The sequence below is a fragment of the Apostichopus japonicus genome, chromosome 17, assembly GCF_037975245.1.
Source record: "Apostichopus japonicus isolate 1M-3 chromosome 17, ASM3797524v1, whole genome shotgun sequence".
In the NCBI taxonomy this organism is placed as follows: Eukaryota; Metazoa; Echinodermata; class Holothuroidea; order Aspidochirotida; family Stichopodidae; genus Apostichopus; species Apostichopus japonicus.
Genome location: NC_092577.1, coordinates 36,836,350 through 36,861,628, shown reverse-complemented (window position 1 = coordinate 36,861,628; position 25,279 = coordinate 36,836,350). Strand labels below are relative to the sequence as shown.

At 38.2% G+C, this 25,279-nt stretch overlaps 1 protein-coding gene across 2 annotated transcripts in view; it reads right to left on the bottom strand.

The window, feature by feature from the left end:
- Window positions 1-24,807, bottom strand: part of LOC139984257 (uncharacterized) — a 33,999-nt gene extending 9,192 nt beyond the window's left edge. Inside the window, exons 1-10 of one of the 2 annotated variants that reach the window (XM_071998087.1) lie at window positions 23,951-24,807; window positions 18,795-19,025; window positions 8,214-8,453; window positions 7,027-7,356; window positions 5,022-5,252; window positions 4,392-4,640; window positions 3,499-3,741; window positions 1,665-1,913; window positions 1,040-1,141; window positions 262-389 (exon numbers count right to left, since the gene is read on the bottom strand). In XM_071998087.1, coding sequence (XP_071854188.1) covers window positions 262-389; window positions 1,040-1,141; window positions 1,665-1,913; window positions 3,499-3,741; window positions 4,392-4,640; window positions 5,022-5,252; window positions 7,027-7,356; window positions 8,214-8,453; window positions 18,795-19,025; window positions 23,951-24,011 — 2,064 coding nt within the window. In that variant the 5' untranslated portion in view covers window positions 24,012-24,807. The remainder of the gene's footprint in view (window positions 1-261; window positions 390-1,039; window positions 1,142-1,664; window positions 1,914-3,498; window positions 3,742-4,391; window positions 4,641-5,021; window positions 5,253-7,026; window positions 7,357-8,213; window positions 8,454-18,794; window positions 19,026-23,950) is intronic. The other variant, XM_071998089.1, reaches the window with a different exon arrangement.
- Between the last annotated feature and the right edge of the window lie 472 nt (window positions 24,808-25,279).

The following is a 25,279-nucleotide window of genomic DNA, read 5'->3' as shown; positions in this document are numbered from 1 at the left end:
CATCATCATCATCATCATCATCATCATCATCATCATCATCATCATCATCATCATCATCATCATCATCATCATCATCATCATCATCACCACCATCATCATCATCATCATCATCATCATCATCATCATCATCATCATCATCATCATCATCATCATCATCATCATCATCATCATCATCATCATCATCATCCGCCCCCCACTCCTCCTCCCCCTTATCACACCAAAGTTACAGTCCTACACAGGATGTCGCTGTGATGAACTTACGTCTTTCAGTTCCTGAAGAGTAACGTTGTTCCTCGGTAAACCGCAGTCAGTTACTTCTGCACCGGCCGACCATAAACCACCGAGACGCTGGTAAAATGTGCAATTGCGGTAGGCGCGTGGCAACCCAGCTAAACATCAAAATATGGAAGACAAAATGGTGTTCTTTACTTGTATACGATCAGAGTTAATAAAAGAAGAGTAATTGCAGGGGTGGGATGGGGGGGGGGGGTATGGAGGGAATAGGTGTCATTGGAGTAATATAACTATTGTGGACAAATTCTCACCAAAGCACTTCAAGGGTTTCAGTAAAGTTGGAATGAAGAAAGCGTTGTATTTCGATACCACTTTTATAATAATGATTCTAACTATTATTCGATTTTAAAGAAACGTCTCAGGCTGGTCAATTTAAGCCGAAACGGTTATTCTTAGTCTGGCACACAGTTCCTAAACAGGTTATAGCAAAACACTCAATATACAAGACTTTTATGACCTCAAATAACATGTTTACTGTACATTACAAACTTGTCAAGGATAAAAGGATGTTGAATGTAAACCATGTGTGCTCTGTTGAGAACATGCCTGAGTTATCGGAATTTACAACAGAATGAATTAACATCATCATTACACCGAGATGCTAACGTTAATTAGCGTTAATGCATTGCTTAACTTTGCATATTCTTGAAAAGCGGAATAACTATAAAACATTAAATTGTCGATTTTTCTTCAACTATACCATATAACATAAAATTCTAACAGGAGTTATCCTTTATATACTCACCGTTTGACGTCATCACTGAACATACTTGACGACTTGGTATCCGGAGACCAGGGTTGGATACTTCCCACATTAAACTCATGTTATGTAATAACACACATTTACCTGAAGAAAAGTCATAAGGATATTAACACTTTGAAAAACTGCAAAACGGTAGCGCCTGACATGTAAACTCACTAGACTCCAGTGTAACCAAGGCGATCGGGAAATACGTTTCTATTGTCCAAATAGGAGACGACGTAAGATGGTTCAGGGTGGGAGGGGAGGATGGAAAAGGGCACAAACTTGGATTTGAGGGGGGAAACCACAAAATCACCACAAACCCTTTCCGTCAAAATGAAGTATCACTGTACTTCTGTAAGCACAAATTGTAGTACTAATTTGTATGGTGACCGGTTCCTTATAGTTACTTTTATTTATTAAATTTTCAACAAAAGGTCACTTATTAGCAATATTCGTCTTATTTTCTCAAAAAGTGCACAAGAAAGAGGCACTTGTAATTTATGAAAAGGGGGGCTTTTGATATTTTGATGATCATAATAGTTGTAATGGGGAGGGGAGGGGTAGGGGGTGCGGGACAACTTCAATACATTTTTGAATTGAAAAATGAATTAAAGTAACATCTCACCTTCTTTCACATTGATTTTAAAGTGACAAGTTTCTTCATTATTACTGGCGTCGGTTGCGATGACGTAGATATCATGGCGTCCGGGCGTAAACGTGTCACCAGGTTCATGAGAATATTGTATGTTTACACTCCCTGTGTTATCGGACACGGTAGGCACTGTCCATGTAGCTTCAATGCTCTCTTGTACAGACGGATTAATTATGTATTTCTTATTGGCGGGACATCCCATAATAGTCGGAGGTTGCTCATCTGTAAGGTTTAAATCATAGCAAATATCATGTTCTATAATTAAGTAAAAGGTCAGTGTAAAAAGAATATATGCATATTCAACAGGTACTTTCAACTACGTCATTCAGCTGTTCAGAAAGTATTAGTTGTTATCTCAACTAATACGGTATAAGTTATATGTTTCATGTGAGGCCGTTAGTGTAACTTTTAGATGGAATTTGCGTCTGCATATGTAAGATTGTTTTAAAGACTATAGCCTATACACTGTTATCTATTATCATAATTCGCAATTTGGGACTGCACTTCTTGTCTTTGTCCTACATATTGACAGCAAAAAGTATTTGGTTGGTGTTTGGTGTGTGTATTGGGGGGGGGGGGGGGCTGAGGTACATATCAAATTCAATGTTCTTGCGTTTAGTTATAATAACTGGTTAATTTATGTTCTGTTAGTTACTATTCCTTATGTTTTTATGAAATATTTTCAACCCGACATATCACAATCCCAGAATTACTCGGAGGTATGTGGAATTATAAACCATCTGGAACTTGGATATCTACAATATTTGGCAATCGATTAAACCAAATTGGTTGGTTTTCTACCATGCGGCATTCATTGTCTAGTTCAATTTCCTGGTCTAAGCTGTACTTAACAATATGGTACTTAAGAATCGCCATCGGAAATAAACATTTTAATATCTGTAAATTCTACAAACAATAAGAAAGGTTACCCTGTTGTTGAATAATCTAATACAATATTTTGTGCTCAAACGGCGTTTATGTGCAAGACCCGGTTTGTGGTAGTACAGGTTATATAACATCTGATTTATTTACCTAACCAATGATCAGGGGCGTCAGAGCCCGGAGCCGGGAATAGCCGGGGTACGAACATTTGCCCCCCCCCCTCCTATCTAACTGAATATGACCATTTTCATAAATTAGAAGTGCTACTTTGTAGTCAAGCAAAGTATCGTTAATATATTTTATAACTCCCACTGTTCTTAGAAGGTTCCTCCCCCTCCCCCACTCGCCCCCCTTACTCGCCCAGATAGAAATCTGTTCCGTCGCCTCTGCCAATTAAGTATGTACTCTTTGTTAGCGAGCTATAGTTACACGTGTATAGACTGGCCCTCAACTTTGTCACTGAATCAAAAGTCAACAATTTAAATGTCTGACAAAGCTGTACTTTAATCCCTGTATCTGTTTCTTAAGTCAACAACTACTTGTCAATTGCCTTTCATTATCAGGGAACTGGTTAAATATTGATAAAAAACTTGGAAGAATAACATTTTCGTTTGGGCCTTGGAAACAGACTTATTCGGAACTAAATCTTAAGACCGGTAATCCATAAAGAGGATGTAGTGAATCCCGCACAATAACAAGAAGCTATTAGCCCAACTTTCCATGTAGACCCATAATGACATCATTTATAGACGAAATAAACATCAGAATACAACATTTCATGTCTATTATTGTCTTAAGGAGACACCCAGCCCCCCCCCCCCAACCTCTACATCATGAGTCATTTCCAATGGCCTAATGACCGCCTCCCTCCTTGTTTTAAGTCCTGGATCCATCCCTGGTTGTATACGCGTCATCATATTCTTACCAACAATCTCGACGATGAATGAGCATTTAGCTGTATTTCCATTACCATCCTGTACGGTATAGTTTATTGTGTGTATTCCTGGTGGGTAATTACGCCCTCTGTCGGCTCCACTCTGTTGAGGGTTAACGTACCCAGAATTATCTGTAACGTTAGGGTTAGGCCAGTCTATTATGGCAGTTCCTTCATCAGTCGCAAGTACTACCCGTTGTGATTCTGGACACTGTAACCGTGGAGGTTCAACGTCTGCAGTATAAAGAAGGGGAAACCATATTTGCCCAAAGAAGTAATATTTGCGTACTAAATTGGAAAGGCTTTACAAGATTACAAAGACCCGTTTGATGACTTCGGTAACTGGTTAAAGTTAGCACTTTCTTGTCAGAACCAGGGACTACGGTCAATACAACTCTACAACAATGGATTATATTTTCGTTCATTTCTAGGTATTGGTTATTATTTTTGAGTATACTCTGGATTATTTCAAAAGCAAATGTTGAAATCATAATTCATCATATCACCAGACCAGCATAAGAAACATGGACCTCAAACGATCAGTTGCTTGTTTAAATATTTCTGTATTATTCAATTAGAATACTCAAACAGATGTGACATCATGGATGTAAATGCGTTTTTTTCGCAACTTGTTACCCAGTTTACATCAAACTTCGGCATGCAATAATTATCCACAAGTCGTATCGACCTGCATGTGTTCTACTCTCATTCCTCTATAGCTTTATCGTTAAGCTTTACCCAGTCCATTGTTAATTAAACAAATAGACCGACATATTAAAGTAATATCAGTTCCCTTTCAACCTAAGGACAGAAGTTCATTTTCTGAAGCAAAAGTTTCCATCTTCAACAAAAGTAAATCAAATATATCTATTTTTTTACTTTACCTCTAACCGTAACGGTGAAGTTGCACGTATTCACATTTTCATATCGATCACGTGCTTCATACGTCACAATAGTTTCGCCAATAAGAAACGCGTTGTCATCTTCTGTGAAGTTCATCCCAGTTATGAAGACTTCACCCGAGTTGTCATTCACTATTGGTTCCTCCCACGTGACGTGTGCAAAGTTTTGTGATGGTTCCGCGTTGGTGAGGATGTTTCCCGGACAACCTTCAATGCGCGGAAGTTCCTTGTCTGTCACGAAGATAAAAAGGAAAATAACAACGTCTTTAGTTCACAGAGGATGATGGAAATTTGTCTTAATATTAACACGGTCAATGAACTTATCATCACAGTAATCTATTGTTTTTGTTTTCTTACTTCTTTTTCTTGTTACAATGAATTGTGGGTTGACGTATTGCCCTTTTTTTCAACTTGACAGTTCCTGATCATGTACGAAGTCAATCTTGGCGAGCTAGTCTGCGCATGCTCTGTTACTAAAGTCAGTTAATGTACGTAGAGTATGTTACTGGTCCCGATTTCGTATAATAAACAGCAAACGAAACACATATTGTAAGAAAAATAGCAGAATATTCCTTTGACTAAAACAAAAACATAGAGAGCAAAAGATCTTACCGACAATATTCACATGGAACGTGCATACATCAAATGTACCGCTGCCTGTTGCAGCAGTGATTGTGACCGTAGATACACCAATTTGAAAGCGATCGCCCGAGTTGAAGTTCGCGGTAATTTCAGCAATAACGTCAGCGTGAAGTATGGGAAGACCCCAACAAACCTCTGTATCATTCATTCCTTGATCGGTTTGCTTCGTTACATTGACTGGACAACCTTCAACAAGTAGATCTATAAACAAGAAAATTAAACAAGAGAATTAAAAGTGGGTGACGGTTCCGTCAATGCAGGTACAGAGAAAAAGAACGATAGGGGTGGGGGGGGGGGTGGTGTCAGGGTTAGGGTGGGAGATATTCATTACTAAAATGGTCTGCTACTAGATGCTTGGTTTTAGTGCAATGGGGTGCCAGTTGCGTATACCTATTTCATATAGGTCTATAGTTTATCAACTTTTATTAACTAAATTTTCATTGACGGTAGTTTACATGAATTCGCTATTACAATAACATGTAATCAAACTGGTCCATGTTTGCTTTATGGATTATCAGGCTCCTGAAGAGGCGTGTAGACTGATCCCCTCCCCCCCCCCCACAAAAAAAAGTAGAGGTAAGGAAGAAACAATAATTGATTGCATTTAAGTTGATTGGCAAAGTACCGAATTTGTTCCAATCACGACTGACATGGAACTGTAGAGCAAGCGAAACCATTTTTTATATGAACAGTAATATACTCAGCTATGTGCAGCGGCAGTTAGAGAGGAAAAGAGCTTTACATACGGTCGGAATTTCATTTTTGATCAATCAGATAAGTAGGCCTAGTTCATCTAGAAGCTCGTTACACCAAGGATCTGCTACTTGGTCTGTATACCTTGGATACAGGGTTCATTAGCTGAAGAGAAAGTACACCCACCCACAGATATATGACCGACGGAAACCATGACTAGATACAGGATGAAGGTTTTGACCATAGACCGAATATAACAGACAACCGGTAGCCATTTTGTTAATCACCTAAATTATTAAAAAAACACCATCTGGGTAAATTTGCGGTTTCCTTTGAACACAACGTGTAAATCATTATATCGAAATGACGGAAACGTCTTAACCTCAAAGCCTAAAAAAACAGAAAATTTCTTAGAAATAAATGGATTAAGTCCTTGTATTGCCATTTAAGAAATGACAGGCTGCGGCTGATGACCTATATATATACCATCACTTTGTTTAGTAGTTGCATAGGCTAAGTCATGACAAATGCTTTGTCTATATTGATTATATTCCAATGGGGGTAAAAGATAAAATGAATATGTTTCTATAAGGAATTTGGGGTTTTGTGATATTCAGATTCTAAATATGCTAAATTTGCGGAGTGTTCCTTTAAGGATATAAAAATTATATTAACGTCGGCTGCGCAGTGCAGATCGAAATGTAAATTTACATTAATTGTTTTATTAATTCCAATAAACTCAATCAAACATATTTCTTTAACTTTATATAAGCAACAGAGTAGAAGTGGATTAAATACAATAACCTGTATCCTTGAAATATTTGTATTACAAACATTTTAATTTAGGTTATGAATTTTCTTATGTTTTCCTATCTAGTTTTGTGTTACGTCTGAGGAGTTGAATTTCACGAGTCTCAGATGACCGAAAGCGTTCTTAGTCAGAAAACAACAGTGACACAGAAGTTAAATCACTAGTTTGGACGATCTATGAAATTTCCTACTTAAATTTGTGATTAATATCAACCTTTAATTGAAACGTAAAAGTCCAAACATTTGCATGAGTAACTAAAACAATTAACAAATTATAAAATAGATAACTTTAAACAGCATTTTATCTGAGCTATATAAGTAGATTATTTTATTTTCTTAAGCACAAATTGTGACTTACCAGACAGCCATTTTTAATTAAAGAATATTCACAATTTGGTACTCCATTCACTTTCAACAATGATAAATAATTACATAAACAGAATTGGTTGAATTGCTACGAGGTTTGTCTTACTTTCGAATTGAATGGTTACTGGATGTTGATTAGTTCGGTCCATATCAGTACAGTCGAATTCTCCGGAATCACTTTCATTGGCGGGTGACAAAGTCAAGTATTTTTTAGGGTGGATGGAGTCTCCTCTCTCTGGCAAAGCTACAGCCCTCCCTTCCTCTTGTTGGATGTGCGTGAACAATAGGTCGGGTTCTCTAGGTCTCCTCAACTGACACGTGATTGTGACGTTGCGGTCAAGGGTCATAGGAGGTAGAAAAACTGTTATAGATCCATCGTGTTGTACTTTGCGAGGTAAGTTGACTGGTGTGATGGTGAGTTTTTCTTCAACTCCAACTAAATGCAGACAAAATAAAAAATATATGAGATTATAATATTACATTATATGAGACGAAAATATTGAAAATATTGCTAAAACAGCTTTCTGGTTAAACTGACGTGCTACATGAATGCGGAGAGCTTGCCTGATTGATCTTGAAGCTTCTGTACAAAACAATTGTTAACCACTTCTTGTTCATAATCATTTCTGCATCGTCACCCTTCAACCCGCCCGTCCTCTCCTATTATCTCATTCACCACCCCCTTCCCCTCGGTCTGGCTCCGCGCCCTTTGCGCTGTACCTTACACCATTCTCCCGGTGCAATCTGCCTCTAATCCAAGGGGTGAGGAATGTACACCCCTTTTAATCCCGCCATAGAAAAGCATAGTCGTAAGTAAAACCTTGTGTGTCAACGTCGTTTGACTAAATAACCCAGATTTATTATGGACTTAAAATATACCATGGCTCGTTCAACATTTTAAATTTAATTCGATATAGGAGGGCCAAACCAACCCCTCCACCTTTCCATATGTGCGTCGACATCAATGACCCCATGTCCACGCCCTCTATTTTAAACTTTTTAATCATAGAACCTTCCCTGGTCTTTAGGTTGACCTTTGCTCGTTGACTTGTAGCTGTCTATAGTAACTTATCAATGTATCGGTATACAGAGTAATTGTAAATGTGTTTACAAAGTATACACGTCAATTCAATTGATAAGAAATTGCGATCCTCCTCCCCATCTCAAACTCAGCGTTAAATTTACTACCTTCTTCTGCTTTCGACCTGTGGCCGTAAAATAAACAAGTCAGTTTGTGTTTTTTATCATTTTATTATTATTATTATTAGTTTGAAAATAGTAAGTTATACTCACGACAAGAGGTATGCACTTCGGGCCATTGACCAGATGAACAAGTAATGTCGGGCATCCCTTCAAGTACCTCCAATCCCGGGCTTTGACACTGGAACGAAACGGTAGTCCCAACTTCGAAACTTTCTTGTTCTGTTTCGTTCAGTTCTATCCATTTTTCACCAATCTGGATAAACTGTGCGACGCCCTCTATTTGCGGGGGTCTGCTACAGTTTTTCAGAGTTTCCATTATTTCTTCTTGTGCTGTGATAACAAATAAACAAAAATATAGCGAAGAAATGTTAAAAGTTAAAAGAGGTTGATGTAAAGTTGGACACAGAAAATATAGAAGTTGAAAGTGGTTCTAAAGCAGGGTTTGTGAATTATTTTGGTTAATATATCTTCACTGATAAAGACTGTTATCATAAGTATATCATTAAAGTAGACTCAAATAGAATGATCATCTTTACCGTGTATGGTAGAGGTATTTCTGATGAATAACTGCCCCAAATAGCCCCAGCAAATCTTGTTTCGTTTGGGAGTTATCGTAGTTTTCAAGTCGTGTCTGTTGCTCGCATTTTGTATGTCTGTGACGTCATAGTGATGTCACAGAGCCTCTAGGATATGCAACATTTCTATTTGCGTGTTTTGTTTTTATCGTCAAGGTAGAAAGCTAACAGTATTTAAATTTAAACCAACGACATCATGATGTCATATTATGAACTTCAATATATTACATTCAATTGTTACAAATAAACATCGAGGAGGAACACTTGGCCTGATAATGTAATACTTTCACTCAGTTCTCAAGTCCCAAACCTCCTAAATGGAATTAAACTTAGCTGCTTGGTGAAGTTGTTCATTTGCAGTTATCTCTATCACATAGACCAGAAGCATATTCGAGCAATTTGGAAATACAAGTTTACATTTTTCGGACAAAATCCTCTTCGTTGACAATATCCTCACCCCTCCCCAACACCCTCAACCGCATGGCATTCCTTGACAATATCCTCATCCCGTCTCCCCACCCAGGCGCGGCGGAACGGAAAACATATTGGGGGGGGGGCTAATGTGTGGAGACTATCTAAGCGGAGCGCCACCATCGGTTGGCGCGGAGCGTATAAGAAAATTTTGGGTTTTTCAAACCCCCAGATGGCCGGAAACGGCACTTCCCGAGTGTTTTATGGTTGAAATGAGGCAAGTCATTGGCCTAAGACGAAGTTGTGTTGCGCTTACCGGTACTCACACTCACTGCTTCCACTTTTCACGGGGCGTGAATACGCGGTTGGGGTGACAATGTGGTCTATAGCCAGGGGACGGGCCGAGGGTCCCCCCAGCATTTACTAAAATTATTACACCAATATAGTATACGTGTGCATCGGACAGATCGACAAGTATGCATTGAAAAATGGGCAGATGCACGTTTCGGAGCCTTGGTAAATATTGGGGGGCTTATCATGCATTTGCCCCCTCAACTTTTTCATTGGGGGGGGCTGAGCCCCCCAAGCCCCCCGGTTCCGCCGCCACTGTCCCCACCCCCTTCTCCGCATGACATTTCATAATAATATCCTCAGCCCTCTCCCCAACCCCTCACTCGCATGGCATTTCAAATCATGAAGCATGTTTGTGTGGTAATCTTGATAAGTTTATTGCTTACATTCATATTGATGCGAAAAATCTTGCGGAAATAAATTAACATGGTTTATAATGAAAACAATAAAAAATAATCAAAATTAAAAGTTTAGAAAATGAATTCACTTTCCTGTTGTAAGATAACGTGTTACGGTTACAAGAATAGTATTATATGTGGTGAAGTTACTACCGGACAGATTTAGGCAATCTCTGTATGAATATCCATCAACGGCTAATTAATTATTCCATTTGACTTTGCAAATTTGATCTCACAAACAAATTTATTTCAATAATTTATTTTCTGTATCACATGAACCAACTTAAGAACAAAATCCATTATTTGGAAAGAAACTTGTCTAGACCAACTATATTTTTGAATAAGTAATCGGAACTTGACATCTCTAAAACATTGTCTTTTATGGGCTACCATATACCGTCACATGACTTATTCGTCATCGCTAATGGCCGACGATGATTTCCGAGTCAAGGAGGCTCTTCCTGTCAACCTGTGTAGAATATTTTACAGGTTGATATCGTCAAAAGATGACATTTACTGTTACGGTTAATCCCTTTCCCATTTTGATTGCCACGGTTAGTGTGGACTTCACAGTGGGCGGTTAATTCTCTCACAGGCACATAGCAACGGTTGGTATTATAATATGAAGCTGTTAGTGGGCGGTCTATAGGCTGTCTATACAACGTAAGGATACAATGTCATAAAACCTGCCTAAGAATAAATGCATATAGGCTTAGCAATATGACTGGGTTATATAATAATTATGTTATAAAGAGACATGCTTTTGCTCGGAAATGAAGTTAATAAGGTTATGCTTAGTAGACTTTATCCCAGTTATTGTTATTTACAAAAGGTGAGGGGGTATTTCTATTTCAATGCCACTTAAACGCTGCATTAGATAAGCTATGCAATTTCATGAAAGTTAGTATTATATTTCCCTGCATGACTGACTCGAAGTTCAGTCGCATGCGCTCTTTAAATGTTCATATATTGAAGTCTTGATCACGGCTCTTCCTAATTATTCAACAAAAGGTCACACAAAAGGTCACACAATCTTATAATACTCCAAAAGGCAGCCATTCGCCACATAACACACTCAGCCCCACGTGAGCACACCAGTCCCCTATTTAAAAAACTCAACTTACTTAAATTGCACGATCTCATTAAAGTTAAGCTTGCATTATTTGTCTACAAGACCTGGAATGGATTACAACCAGCTGCCTTTGACAATTTTTCAACCAGTAACAGAGATGTACATAATCATAACACGAGGCATGCTAATCAAGCCCACTATAATCTCTACAATACCACCATTGGAACTTTAAGCCTATAAAACCGTGCAACAAAAACATGGAATCTTCTAACGAACGATTTAAAGAGTAAAAAGTCAGTCACATCCTTTAAGAAGTGGTTTTGTAAGGAAATAATAGCTAGTTACTGACTAAAACTAAATTATACCTGTATGTAATTACTATATATATATTGAACATTTAATTTGTATTTATATATATGTATATGTATTTATACACATATATATATTTTTTTTTCTTTTCTTTTCTTTCTTCAGGGAGTCTTCCACATTGTTAAGCTTTTAAGCTTTATGGAAGACTTCCCTCCACTTTGTACTTTTGTGGCAAAACAAATAAGTAAATAAAATTGTGGCAAGACACGTACCCACCCACCCCTCCTGCTCCCGTTGTCCCTGGGCAGAATTCCTATACGTATACAATGACAATTATTGGCGGAGATATCTTCGTACAAACATTTAGGTGGAAGATGTTTATATCAACGTAACCAGCTGCTTTAAGTTACTCAACATTGGTGTTTAGATTTAACCGCACGAACAAATTGATCTTACCATAGTAACGGTCCCGTAAATACAAATTACAGAGCTTCCATTATGAATCGCCACAAATAAGGTTAACACTGTAGTTAGGGGAAGGATACATGTTACTAAGTCTACGGAATTGGTGATTATATAGACCGCAAATTGCGTGAAAAGGGTTTAAATTCGAGCAAATCCCTGTGGAAAAGTTAGTTCGGTGCCACACCAGTTGTCAAGGTAACAAGTTTACCATGGCTTGCATCATTAAATGGAGACTACATAGCATTTGTTTTTGCCTCCATTGTATTCATCGAATTAGGTCGAAACTTTTCCCTTTTGTTTTTGTGTTTTCCTATACGTTAGTAACAGCTTACTGTTAAACTTATATATATATATTGTATAGGCTACATAACAGTATACATGACGATGAACTGACGAATATGACAAGATGTGCTAATATTACGAGTACGAAATATATGAGGTTATGGACTAACTTTACACGACTAAATAACGTTTTACAGTAACAGGTAAACTTGCCAGGTCAAATACACCATCAACATTGCCACCGTTATCACCGCGACGGTGCTACCACCATCGCCACCACCACCACCATCGTCATCATCACCACCACCACCACCACCACCACCATCATCATCATCATCATCATCATCATCATCATCATCATCATCATCATCATCATCATCATCATCATCATCATCATCATCATCATCATCATCATCATCAACATCATCATCTTGACAATAGCTGTTAAATTGCTCTTGATCATCCTTACCACCAACCTTGTCACTGATATCGTCACCATCACAGCCACCGATAACACCACCACTCCCAAACACAACCAACACCATCATTATTATCATGACAATAGCAGGCACATTTATCATGATCATCCTCACCACCAACATTGTCATGGATAGAGTCACCACCACATGCACCACATTCACCACTGCCAGTGCCACCACCACAAATTACCACAAACACCATCATCATTGTTATGACAATGGCCGGCAAATTCATAATGATCAACATCACCAGCACCATTTCCACCGTTATCGCCATTGCGACCCACAACCAACACACAGCAAACACCGTCACCGTTACCATGACCACCACCAACAAAAAATACCTATATTAGAATTACATATTTATCATGTATTGAATTCTGACCCGATAATTTGGAGATATGTGTTATCTAGTACTGGTATCCTCTAGTCAATAGTTATGTCATAAATTTGTTATAATATAGATGTTATTAATTGACCTCATTGGGTGGCTCCGTGCATGGACAATTATCACACCGGCTCCCTCTTTACACTCGTCTTATATATGCAATGTCTTATACCACCCTTCCGTGTTTAACAGTGAAATCTATGAACTTTGGCGTAACAAAAAAAAACAACTAATTAATAGATTGCAATCGCTAGATACATTTTCTCGACGTCTCGAATAATCCCGCGACCCACTGAAACATTTTTGCGCCATAGTTTACGGAAAGTCGACCTATAGAATTACATGACGACGAAAGACTGACAATGGTGTGTCTGGGCGTAGCTTCGAATTGTTGGCGTTATGACCCTATCCATGACATGCTAGCCTCTATACAACCTACAAACATTCAACGAAACTTGAGTTGACAAGATACAACGCTCAGCCCATGTCATTATGTTTAATTATAAACAATAGGGTTCTATTACATTCTCATCGCTATATGGAATCAGGGGCGGATCCAGGGGGGGCCGACCCGGCCCCGGCCCCCCTTTTTGGAAATCAGTTGCGTTTTTTTTATGTGGGAGTACTTCAAATTCCTAATAGGCATAACTTGGTGAAAGAAAAGCCTAATATATATCCAGCTGCTCTTCCCTGAAACGCGATCGTTTTTATTCCAAATTTGAAACTAAGGCAATTATCAGGCCTACGCAACATCACGTATTAATTAGATACGGCTCAGTACTATTGTGCTGACTATTACTGTCAGGGAAATCAATGCACAGTTAGCAAGTATATCATAATTATCTGAATGAAAGGGGGTGAAGGCGGTTTTACACTATCTAACGCAAAGTAGTCGTCAAGAACCTGAAGTATTTTTAAGGGAGGGCCCGAGGAACATGAACTTATAGCATGCTCCTCGTGGTGAAACATAATTGCACCTATTAGGTGAATTGAGTGTACTGTTAATAGTAGGAGAGACTAGTGTAGGTTCTTATGACCAACTAGACCGGTTTCTGCTCTCAAACTTTATAGGAGGAGCTTCATCAGTAGTAGCCTTTGAATATTTTATATTCGGCCTGGGCGTCTCGTTCTCAACATGCATCTATTTTCTGTGCACGAGTTTTTATGGACTATAAGAGCATCTAAAAGAGCTTCGTGTGAACCTTGAGAGTCAGCTGATTCTTCGTTAGTATGAAACCTTGAGTTAACAAGTAAATCTTTGAGATTTTGGGCCCTTTTGTAGGCGTGAATCGGTTCTTTTTGAAACAGTTTGGATAATTCCGCGTGCAGGGGCGTAGCGAGCGGGGGGGGGGGGGGGTGTGGGGGTGTCACACCCCCCAATAATTTGGTCGCTGTCGGCAAATTTTGGGTCCGTCGGCAAAAGGAGAAAAGGTGAAGAGAGCGGAAGGGGAAAAAAGAAGGAAAGCTGAATAGAGAAAAGGAGAACTGGAGCTTCTTTATCGGTTTTTTCGATTTTCCAGTTCTTCTGATAAACTCATTCACCAATCCAATCACCCGACGCCTGCAAGTTAAAAACCTCTCGGCAAATAACTGATAATGTCACGGCCGTCAGTATAGCTACTGTAGCCAGGCTCGGCCAGACGAGTGCCAGAATCGCCGGCAACTCGATGAAAGAAATGGAATTAAAGGCTTCCGTATAGGCCGCAGCCCATGAGTCGTGCTATCGTGTGACAACGTGTTGTTATTATCCTCTGTTCAGAATGACGTCATCGCAGATGTCATTCGTTCTCCGTGGAAAACTTAAGGACACGGCTCACGAATTGTACACAATTTTTAACGTTTCTCGCTTGTATATCAATGAATGTTGTTATTTCTCATTACCGGAAAGTTTTCTGAACATTTTCATCACGAAGTTTCACTATTTCAACCATTGGTGAAAGAGAAAACACAGTTCGATAATTGGTCTCAATTAATTCTTCTTCTGCCGACTGCCATAAAAATAATATCGAAATGGAAATTCTTCGGTGCCAAATTTGACTTAAAATATGCACCAGATTGCATCTAAGGACGTTTAAAAACTAAACATTTTCCAAAGGGGGGAGGGGGACACCCCCTCCCCTTAGACCCCTCCCCCATTTCAGTCACCACTTCCAGATCCGTCGGCAAATCAAATCCTCCACATCCCCCCCCCAACAAAAAAAAACCCTTCGCTACACCCCTGTCTGCGTGTTGCGAGATTAAGTGCCAATGTTTCAAAAGTACATTTTTCAAATGTGTGGTTTTGATATGGGGTGTATAGGTAAGCTTGAACACCATTGGTGGTTCCTTTTGTTTAGGTTTTGTAGTGAGGTATTGCCCACGGTTTTCAAATTTTATGCCTTTCGTGGCTGAGGCAATTTCCTCTTTCTTATAGTTACGGAGTAACTGAGGGCGTTGTGGTCAAGTGGTTAAGGCAGTGGACTTGTGATCTAAGTATTACAGGTTCGAGCCCTGGCCAGATCATTGCGTTGTGTCCTTGGGCAAGGCGCTTTATCTCCATCGCCTCTCTTCACCCAGGTGTATAAATGGAGACCTGCGAGGTAACTTGTAAATATAGTTGCGTGCGCCGGTTTGTGGCTGCACCCTATGGGAAGTCCCCCGGGGGACACGTGATTGTGGTGCACTGTGGTGCCCCAGGAGAGATTGATTGAATTGTGCACACTTTGGTGTGTCGGTGTGACAAGTTACCAATGACCAGGGGTTAAGTTGTAAAGTCGTGTGAGGAGGCATTAGCCTCATACAAGACTGTAAACCTTAAACTTTAACTTTAACAGTTTCTCTGTGAACGCATTCTTTTTCTGTAAGAAATCAGTCTCATTGTTACATAGACGTGCGTATCGTAAGACTTCCCAATTAATGAAGCCATTAAAAGTGGCAAGTGGGTGTGCAGAGTTTCTGTCGAGGTATTGGAAGGTTTCCGTGGGTTTGGTGTAGACTTTGGTGTCTAATAACCCATTGGTTTCAAACCTTGGACCTTTGAAGATTTTCAAGGCTAGATATGTTACCTCGGTGTGGAATTTCATTCAACCTATTTACTAGTTGTTCAAGTTCCTGAGGTGAACCGTCGTAAAGCAATAGAATTTCATCTCTATAGCGGAGCCATTTTAAGATTTTATTATCTGGCGGTAAAATCTGCTTTTCCAGTCTATGCATGACGATATCACAGATTTCCGGAGAGCCCATGGCGCAACCGATCTTTTGTAGATAGAATTGGTTATTGAACTCGAAACAGTTTCTTGTTAAAAATGAGTTCAATTAGTTTGCGCATGGATATGGAAGATATTTTATTTATTCCATATTCGCTTTTTTTCCCGCCTTTTCATAGACTTCTTGACATATATCTATTGCCTCCTCTTGGGGAGTATTGGTATACATGGCGACGACATCGAGTGTAGCAAGTACTACTGCTTTTGGTAACGGGGTGGCTTCCACAATTTTCAGAATGTGATTTGTGTCTTTCACATAGGTGCTTTGTTTTAATATAATAGGAAGCAAGAAATAGTCCACAAATTCCGATCTTTTTCGGTCGGTGATCCGTTTCCCTTATTATCGGGCCCTCCCTTAAAAATACTTCAGGTTCTTGGCGACTACGTTGCGTTAGATAGTGTAAAACCGCCTACACCCCCCTTTCATTAATAAGTATATCATAATTATCTCATTGAATATATCTTGTTTTATGTTTTTTCTTGGGGTGAATCTGGTGTCATAATTTTCGCGCAAAAGAAAAAAACGAATCGACGCAATAATAGTGTATCCATTGTACATGCACTGTTGAACGTTGTTAAATATGTGTCTATCGAGAATAAATATGTGCACAAAAAAGCGTGTCTGCAACGTTTCTGGATTTCTAGTTTTTGGCGAAATGTTTCACCATTTTGCATCTAAGCACTCACATTTAACCAAAAATTTCCAAGAGGGAGGGGTTGTCCCCCCTAGACCCCTCCCCCAGGACGCAGATCACTAAAGTGCTACCATCGGGATGTCGGCCCCCCCTTTCTCAAAATCCTGGATCCGCCCCTGGGAATATAAAACAAATACACCCTAATGATACATGCAACCACGGAATAACAAAACAATCGGTTCCACGAAAACAGTGTCTATACTCATTACCTGTTTAACGTATAACTGTATATAGTTTAAAGTGACAGTAATGGGGATAGTATTAGCTTATAAGTTTCATCGGGTAAAGAAACTTGGTTTTTATCAAAGTTAACTGGATCTCTTCTTTGCCTGTATAAGTTATTACTTCAGGGCAGTATTACATCGAGTTAATATTTGAAAATTTCGAAAGGTATTCGCTGTAAACATTTCCATGACAACGTGGATCGTGAGCTTGACAGGTCATGTTTTCAGCAAATACAATGACGTCAATAAAATTCGATCAATGTTGTTTTCTTTCTTTTTCTTCAGTTGTGGCATTGTTGACCAACTTACGCATGCAAAATACTGCTTTGACTGGAAATTGGAATCGTGGAACAAGGGCTCGAGGTACCCCCCCCCCCATCCTGTTTGCAACCCATTAATTACGATTATGAGCACAAGCCTGGATGTAGACCTAACGACTATAGTCCTAATTTGTAGCCAAAACATCCGCAAAATGCACCATTGACGACTTCAGACCCCATTACATTGAAGTCGCTTCCAACGACCTCAGTGCCACACCCCATCCATTTGTAAATCCTGGGTTCGCCCCTGTAATCATAGTTCTGATATTTAAACAGGAAGATAACATATATACATAGGGAAATGGGGGCGGGGAGTCAGGCTTTGTGAGCAAGGTTGAGGGTTAGCGTGCTGTGCAGGTTCGGGGTCCAGGGTCAACTTGGCGGTTAGGGGATATGGGATGAAGTTTATTGTTTTCTTAGTTTATTAATATATTTCTTAACAAAAATGTGTATTGGTGGATCAGGTCAGAGATTCCGACCAACAGAAGACAGAAAAATCATATATACAGCGATGAATTTACATAGAATTAATGATTTTAAAAAGAGTGGCTGAGGTAGTTGTATACTGGGCCCGACCTGTTGAGAATGGCGTATATATTAGGGAGTTGTTCTATACTTAGAGACCATTCTTTAATAGGTTAATCTAGGCCTGTTTGTTGAAGGTTTGCAATGGCCCAAGTTACCTAATTTAAAGTTGTCAATCGCTTCTGGAAAACGTGACACTGCAATTATTCAGACAATTTTCGGAATGTTAAATTATGATCAATGAAATGGCAAAAGGAGGTGATATGCTTTGAAGTGACGTTAAAACGTTTTCTTGTTGTCCAATATGGGTGACCAGAATTTGTCTTTTTAGCATATAGTTTGGGACTATAACGATGACCTTTGTTGATTCTGAGTCTGCAGTAGCGCTTATTGGTAACACGATATAACAGTCTTGGAATACTTGCATGATATACATGGACAAGCACCACCAAAGGACATGCACTCCGTTTCTCGAGCAGAAGTTAGTAAATGCTTCCGGTAGAATCGGTACAGAGAGGACGCATGAAGGGCGTACAATGTTACCTTACTAAACACAAAGCACAGGCATGCAGTAACGTGACAGACTCACAGGTTTGATATAAGTGGAGTCGATATGAGCAATGCGTTTATAGCTGAAGTCATGCACTTTGTTTTGGAGTGTATATGAGCAATGCGTTTATATAGCTGAAGTCATGCACTTTGTTTTGGAGTGTATATGATCAATGCGTTTATAGCTGAAGTCATGCACTTTGTTTTGGAGTGTATATGAGCAATGCGTTTATATAGCTGAAGTCATGCACCTTGTTTTGGAGTGTATATGAGCAATGCGTTTATATAGCTGAAGTCATGCACCTTGTTTTGGAGTGTATATGAGCAATGCGTTTATAGCTGAAGTCATGCATTTTGTTTTTCATTTACTGTAGGTTTCTCACCTCCGATATCACCCCTCTCGCTCTCTCCGAGGTTTTGAGGGAATCGAATTGTGGCCCTTGTTTCATCCCTGAAAACGGAAAACCCTGCTGCACCAGGGTATTGAAACCGTGTGGAATAAGATATATGTGATGTTCGTTGTGTGTAAGTAGTACTGTGTCTGCGATAGCCCGAAGAGCTAATAACACCTCCTTGTTGCCATTGGGTCCTTCGTTCGTTAACAGTGGTCGCCGCTGCATGGACGGGGAGAGAAATAAAGTCGATTATTCTGGCCATAGATAAAAATTGCACTAAACGCAGACTCCAGGAATTATCATGAAGCTTTCTTATATATTCGTTGTAGAAAAGACGGTATGAAGTTAACTGAATCATTATCGATTTAGTCAATGAACAGGTTAGAAGCCACAGTACGTTTAAGAAAAGTCACCCAATATAGAGCCTGGCCACGAAACACTGATCAACTGATGGACACTCAACCCCTGCAGTCAGGTGACAATGAGGCTGTAACCACGGTGATGACAGAGAAACGCCAAGTGATAAAGAAGTAGCAGACCCTCCCAATGAGAATAGATACTGCACATGATCTTGGTTAAACGTTGGTAATGTGTACCTTGTACCAGTACAGAACATACTACACATGATCTTAGCCAAAAGGCTTTTACTCCTTCATTAGTCAACGGTAACAAATTCAGTCTCGAATCTTATATGCAATCTATAGGCTAGGATATTTGTTTTATATGATAGGCTACATATTTGTAGGTTAGGCTATATGCATTTGTAGGCTTAGCTATGTACTTGTAGGTTAGGCTATATGTATTTGTATGCTAGGCATACCTTTGCTATCTACAGCACTTTGTAGTAACATGAACACAATTTATTTCTGTCAATTCCACTTTGTAGATTCTGTTTCTATGTCACAACATTGGCGAGTATGTGAGACAGTAAGAGATACATACCAACAAATACAGGTAGGCTAATCAATGACGTAGATGAGGTGTAGGTAGAGGTATCCGATGGATTTGCTACCTTTCCCCAGAAGAAACTATTTCTAATAATTTAAGCGGACAATTCTATCAGTCTTGAAACGTTTTCATTCAGGTATTGGTCCACAACGCGAAGTTAAACGATATAGGCTAAAGTATATCAGTATTGGCAATGTTGGCTTTCGTGTTTTAGTTCTACACATTAGTTTGAGTAAAACCCTATAGTATGGTCTAGGTACGGTACTTTATTGTTGCTGATTACCTAGGAAATATATTTCATCAGAAAATGGGAAACCAAATCCAATGCCGAAAATATACAAGCACAATATACACGCATAATAATCACAACATACAAGCATAGTAATGACAATGTACAAGCACAATAATCACAATATACAAGCACAATATTCACAATATACAAGCACAATAATCACAATTTACAAGCACAATAATCACAATATACACGCATAATAATCACAACATACAAGCACAGTAATCACAATAAACAAGCACAATAATCACAATATACAAGCACAATAACCACAATATACATGCACAATAATCGCAATTTTCAAGCACAATATCACAATATACAAGCACAATAATCAGAATATACGAGCACAAAAATCATAATTTACAAGCACAAAAATCACAGTACACAATCATAATAATCAGAATATACAAGCACAATGATCAGAATATACAAGCACAATAATCACAATTTAGAAGCATAATAATCACAATATACAAGCACAATAATCGCAATTTTCAAGCACAATATCACAATATACAAGCACAATAATCAGAATATACAAGCACAAAAATCATAATTTACAAGCACAAAAATCACAATATACAAGCATAATAATCACAATATACAAGCACATTGATCAGAATATACAAGCACAATAATCACAATTTAGAAGCACAATAATCACAATTTACAAGCACATTAATCAGAATATACAGCACAATAATCACAATTAACACGTACAATAATCACAGTATACAAGCACAATAAACACAATTTACAAGCACAATAATCATAATATACAAGTACAATAATCACAATATACAAGCACCACCTATGCGTTCTGAATTTTGTTATACGTATAGGTTTAGCATGATTTCACTATTTCGCACTAACCTCGAATGGAACAGATATATCCTATAGCTTGGTTTGGTTTTTATTGCAAATAGTGAGGATACGTACACAAGCGAACAAAAAAAAATCAGTATTTTTGTATGAAAAACAATATTATAGACAAGTGCCTGCACGGCAGGAAATCGTTGAGAATCCTTAGTTCCTTGCTACATAATTAAAGTGTATTAGCTGACAAAGAGTAGAAGTCAATAACGGAGAAATAGAATGGTCAACACTGAATTATTTTATCGCACAAATATAAACTGCGTATAGTATTGCTATATTTCTTTATTTGCGAACCTTAATTTTAAACGTTCCTTCATGGCTATATTGTAGTATTCGAGTCCGTTCGGGTACTCGAGTTCATTTTCCGTACCCGTTACTCGGGATTTTGTACTCGTATAATCAGAGAACAAAACAAATTTCATCTACTCATAAAGTACTCATATTCGAAGCTTTGTACTTATATTCTATGACCAGGCATCAGGATAGGTGGACTAAACGACTTCATTCTCGGGGAGAGGGCACAAACAACGAGAGGATATGTGACATGTGACGTTGGTTTTGAGGAATAAAACAAAAAATCACCTCAAAATATGCTGTACTTTCTGTAGCACAAATTCCAGTATTTGAATAATTTCAAACGAAGGGTACATTATAATTACAAAACTGGAAAAGTGAGTTTTGATCAAAGAGAACTCTTTTGAGTTTTGTTGTTGTATATAAATACGTGAAAGGGGAGCACGATCCTCGATGCCTCGGCTGAGCTGCCCCGAGAGGCATCGCCGTATACTGATGCCCTTAGTTTGTACTCACATCTTTAGTCTATTGCATGCTGTGAATTTGATGGACTTTGTAATAATACAATTTAATGCTTGGTTTAGTTTAATACGATTTTTTTAATTGCCAGTTAAGCAAATGTTTGCTTCAAGTGCAGCATTCTACTTTAAGTATAACATACTGCTTTGAGTGCAGCATTCTACTTTAAGTGTAGCATATTGCTATACGTGTAGCATACTGCTTCAAGTATAGCATTCTACTTTAAGAATATCATACTGCTATGAGTGCAGCATTCTACTTTAAGTGTAGCATACTGCTATTCGTGTTGCATACTGCTTCAAGTATAGCATTCTACTTTAAGAATATCATACTGCTATGAGTGCAGCATTCTATTTTAAGTATAGCATACTGCTCCAAGTATAGCATTCTACTTTAAGAATATCATACTGCTATGAGTGCAGCATTCTACTTTAAGTATAGCATACTGCTTCAAGTATAGCATTCTACTTTAAGTATAACATACTGCTTTGAGTGCAGCATTCTACTGTAAGTGTAGCATATTGCTATACGTGTTGCATACTGCTTCAAGTATAGCATTCTACTTTAAGTGTAGCATTCTGCTTTGAGTGTAGCATTCTACTTTATATATAGCATACTGCTATATGTGGTGCATACTGCTTCAAGTGCAGCATTCTACTTTAAGTATAACATACTGCTTTGAGTGCAGCATTCTACTTTAAGTGTAGCATATTGCTATACCTGTTGCATACTGCTTGAAGCATAGCATTCTACTTTAAGTGTATCATACTGCTATACGTGTTGCTTACTGATTTAAGTGTAGCATTCTGCTTTGAGTGTAGCATTCTACTTTAAGTATAGCATACTGCTATACGTGTTGCATACTGCTTGAAGCATAGCATTCTACTTTAAGTGTAGCATACTGCTATACGTGTTGCATACTGCTTGAAGCATAGCATTCTACTTTAAGTGTAGCATACTGCTATACGTGTTGCTTACTGATTTAAGTGTAGCATTCTGCTTTGAGTGTAGCATTCTACTTTAAGTATAGCATACTGCTATACGTGGTGCATACTGCTTGAAGCATAGCATTCTACTTTAAGTGTAGCATACTGCTATACGTGTTGCATACTGCTTGAAGCATAGCATTCTACTTTAAGTGTAGCATACTGCTATACGTCTTGCTTACTGATTTAAGTGTAGCATACTGCTTTGAGTGTAGCATTCTACTTTAAGTATAGCATACTGCTATATGTGGTGCATACTGCTTCAAGTGCAGCATTCTACTTTAAGTATAACATACTGCTTTGAGTGCAGCATTCTACTTTAAGTGTAGCATATTGCTATACGTGTTGCATACTGCTTCAAGTATAGCATTCTACTTTAAGTGTAGCATTCTGCTTTGAGTGTAGCATTCTACTTTATGTATAGCATACTGCTATATGTGGTACATACTGCTTCAAGTGCAGCATTCTACTTTAAGTATAACATACTGCTTTGAGTGCAGCATTCTACTTTAAGTGTAGCATATTGCTATACGTGTTGCATACTGCTTCAAGTATAGCATTCTACTTTAAGTGTAGCATTCTGCTTTGAGTGTAGCATTCTACTTTATGTATAGCATACTGCTATATGTGGTGCATACTGCTTCAAGTGCAGCATTCTACTTTAAGTATAACATACTGCTTTGAGTGCAGCATTCTACTTTAAGTGTAGCATATTGCTATACGTGTTGCATACTGCTTCAAGTATAGCATTCTACTTTAAGTGTAGCATTCTGCTTTGAGTGTAGCATTCTACTTTATGTATAGCATACTGCTATATGTGGTGCATACTGCTTCAAGTGCAGCATTCTACTTTAAGTATAACATACTGCTTTGAGTGCAGCATTCTACTTTAAGTGTAGCATATTGCTATACGTGTTGCATACTGCTTCAAGTATAGCATTCTACATTAAGTGTAGCATTCTGCTTTGAGTGTAGCATTCTACTTTATGTATAGCATACTGCTATATGTGGTGCATACTGCTTCAAGTGCAGCATTCTACTTTTAGTATAACATACTGCTTTGAGTGCAGCATTCTACTTTAAGTGTAGCATATTGCTATACGTGTTGCATACGGCTTTAATGACCGGAAACGTCACAAATTAGTTTCATGAATCGTTTGAATGTTATAGGAAAGAGGATGATATTTGTTATGACAAGATGACAATATGAATTAAGTCATACTTACAAGATTGGTAAATGAAGTTTGTCATTAAGAGGAAAACCATCCATTCTAGCTTAGAGGTCATCTTTCTATCCTGCCAAAATCACTCCAGACGGTAAGAAATACTTCCAAAAAAGTAGACCAAAATCTGAGTATAAAACTTATTCCATACGATCGGTTATTAAAATTTGAAAAAGATATACACTGAGATTTATGTCCCAGACTAATTATATCGTTGACTTAAAACGTGTCGTTAACGTATATTAAACGTATAAAGACGTATCACAGGTAATGTATTGTCTTTAAAACAAGTTCAAGGTATCAACCCTTCAGACTATTTGTAAATTGGTAACAGTTCAACAAACGTCGGAATATGTTGCGTGAGAAAAATATGAACGGCTATATTCCTCTGCCGCTTTATATGTATATACACATATATTGATCCAAAAAGACGCAAAAAGTTTGCAGCTTAAGTGTTCTGTTAAATCCAGCCGGAATAATTCACTAGTGTAAGAATATGTTAATCCGACCACTGTCTTAGATGGTCACTCTATGTAACTGTTTAACCATACAGTTGTAGTAATTAACGGCATGAGATTCACTTAACCACTGAAAATTGACTATTCTCGATTAGAAAACACAACAGTTCCCATATCCAGCAATTTGTTCGACTAAAATGAGTTTGACAGATATGAGTATAAAGAAACAGTCACTCTTCGTCGGAGAATCTTTGAGTGAAATAAACCCTTCTCTCTGCTGGCTGGATACCATTTGTTAACAGAAGACGTCGTGGAATAATTGGTTGATAGCTTCCACTCAACCAAACAAAATTCCTGCCAACACTCATATCCTTAATCACATAGCAACTGAGAATTCACGACAGTTATACAAACTTCCTAAATTCTTTTTCCGGAAGTAATGTTTTGGTTGTTTTCTTTTTCAGGAAAAGCACAGCGTGGCTCAATTGTTTGAATTATGCCGTTAATTACTTTTTTTTCTTTAAAAATAGTTGTTGAGAAATTACTGGATCTAAGTAAGACCTAACAGTTTTTTTTTTACAGAGTCGCTATAACTTTGATATTGGTTTCCAAAAATCTCTTCAACGTCTGCAAAGGTTTCCATTCATTCGTTTTTAATCCTTTTCAATTCTTTCTGCATAATGATGTCATGTTCGAAATACTCAGCTTTTAATTCATGTTGATAAGTTTTCATCAGAGAGTTTAAGTATTATTATTATTATTATTATTTTTATTATTATTAACAGTTTATAAGTATGTACTCCATCATGGTCTGAATAGTCAAATTCTGTTTGACTAACTAAGTAAAGGATGGTCAACATTTTTGAAGTTTTTC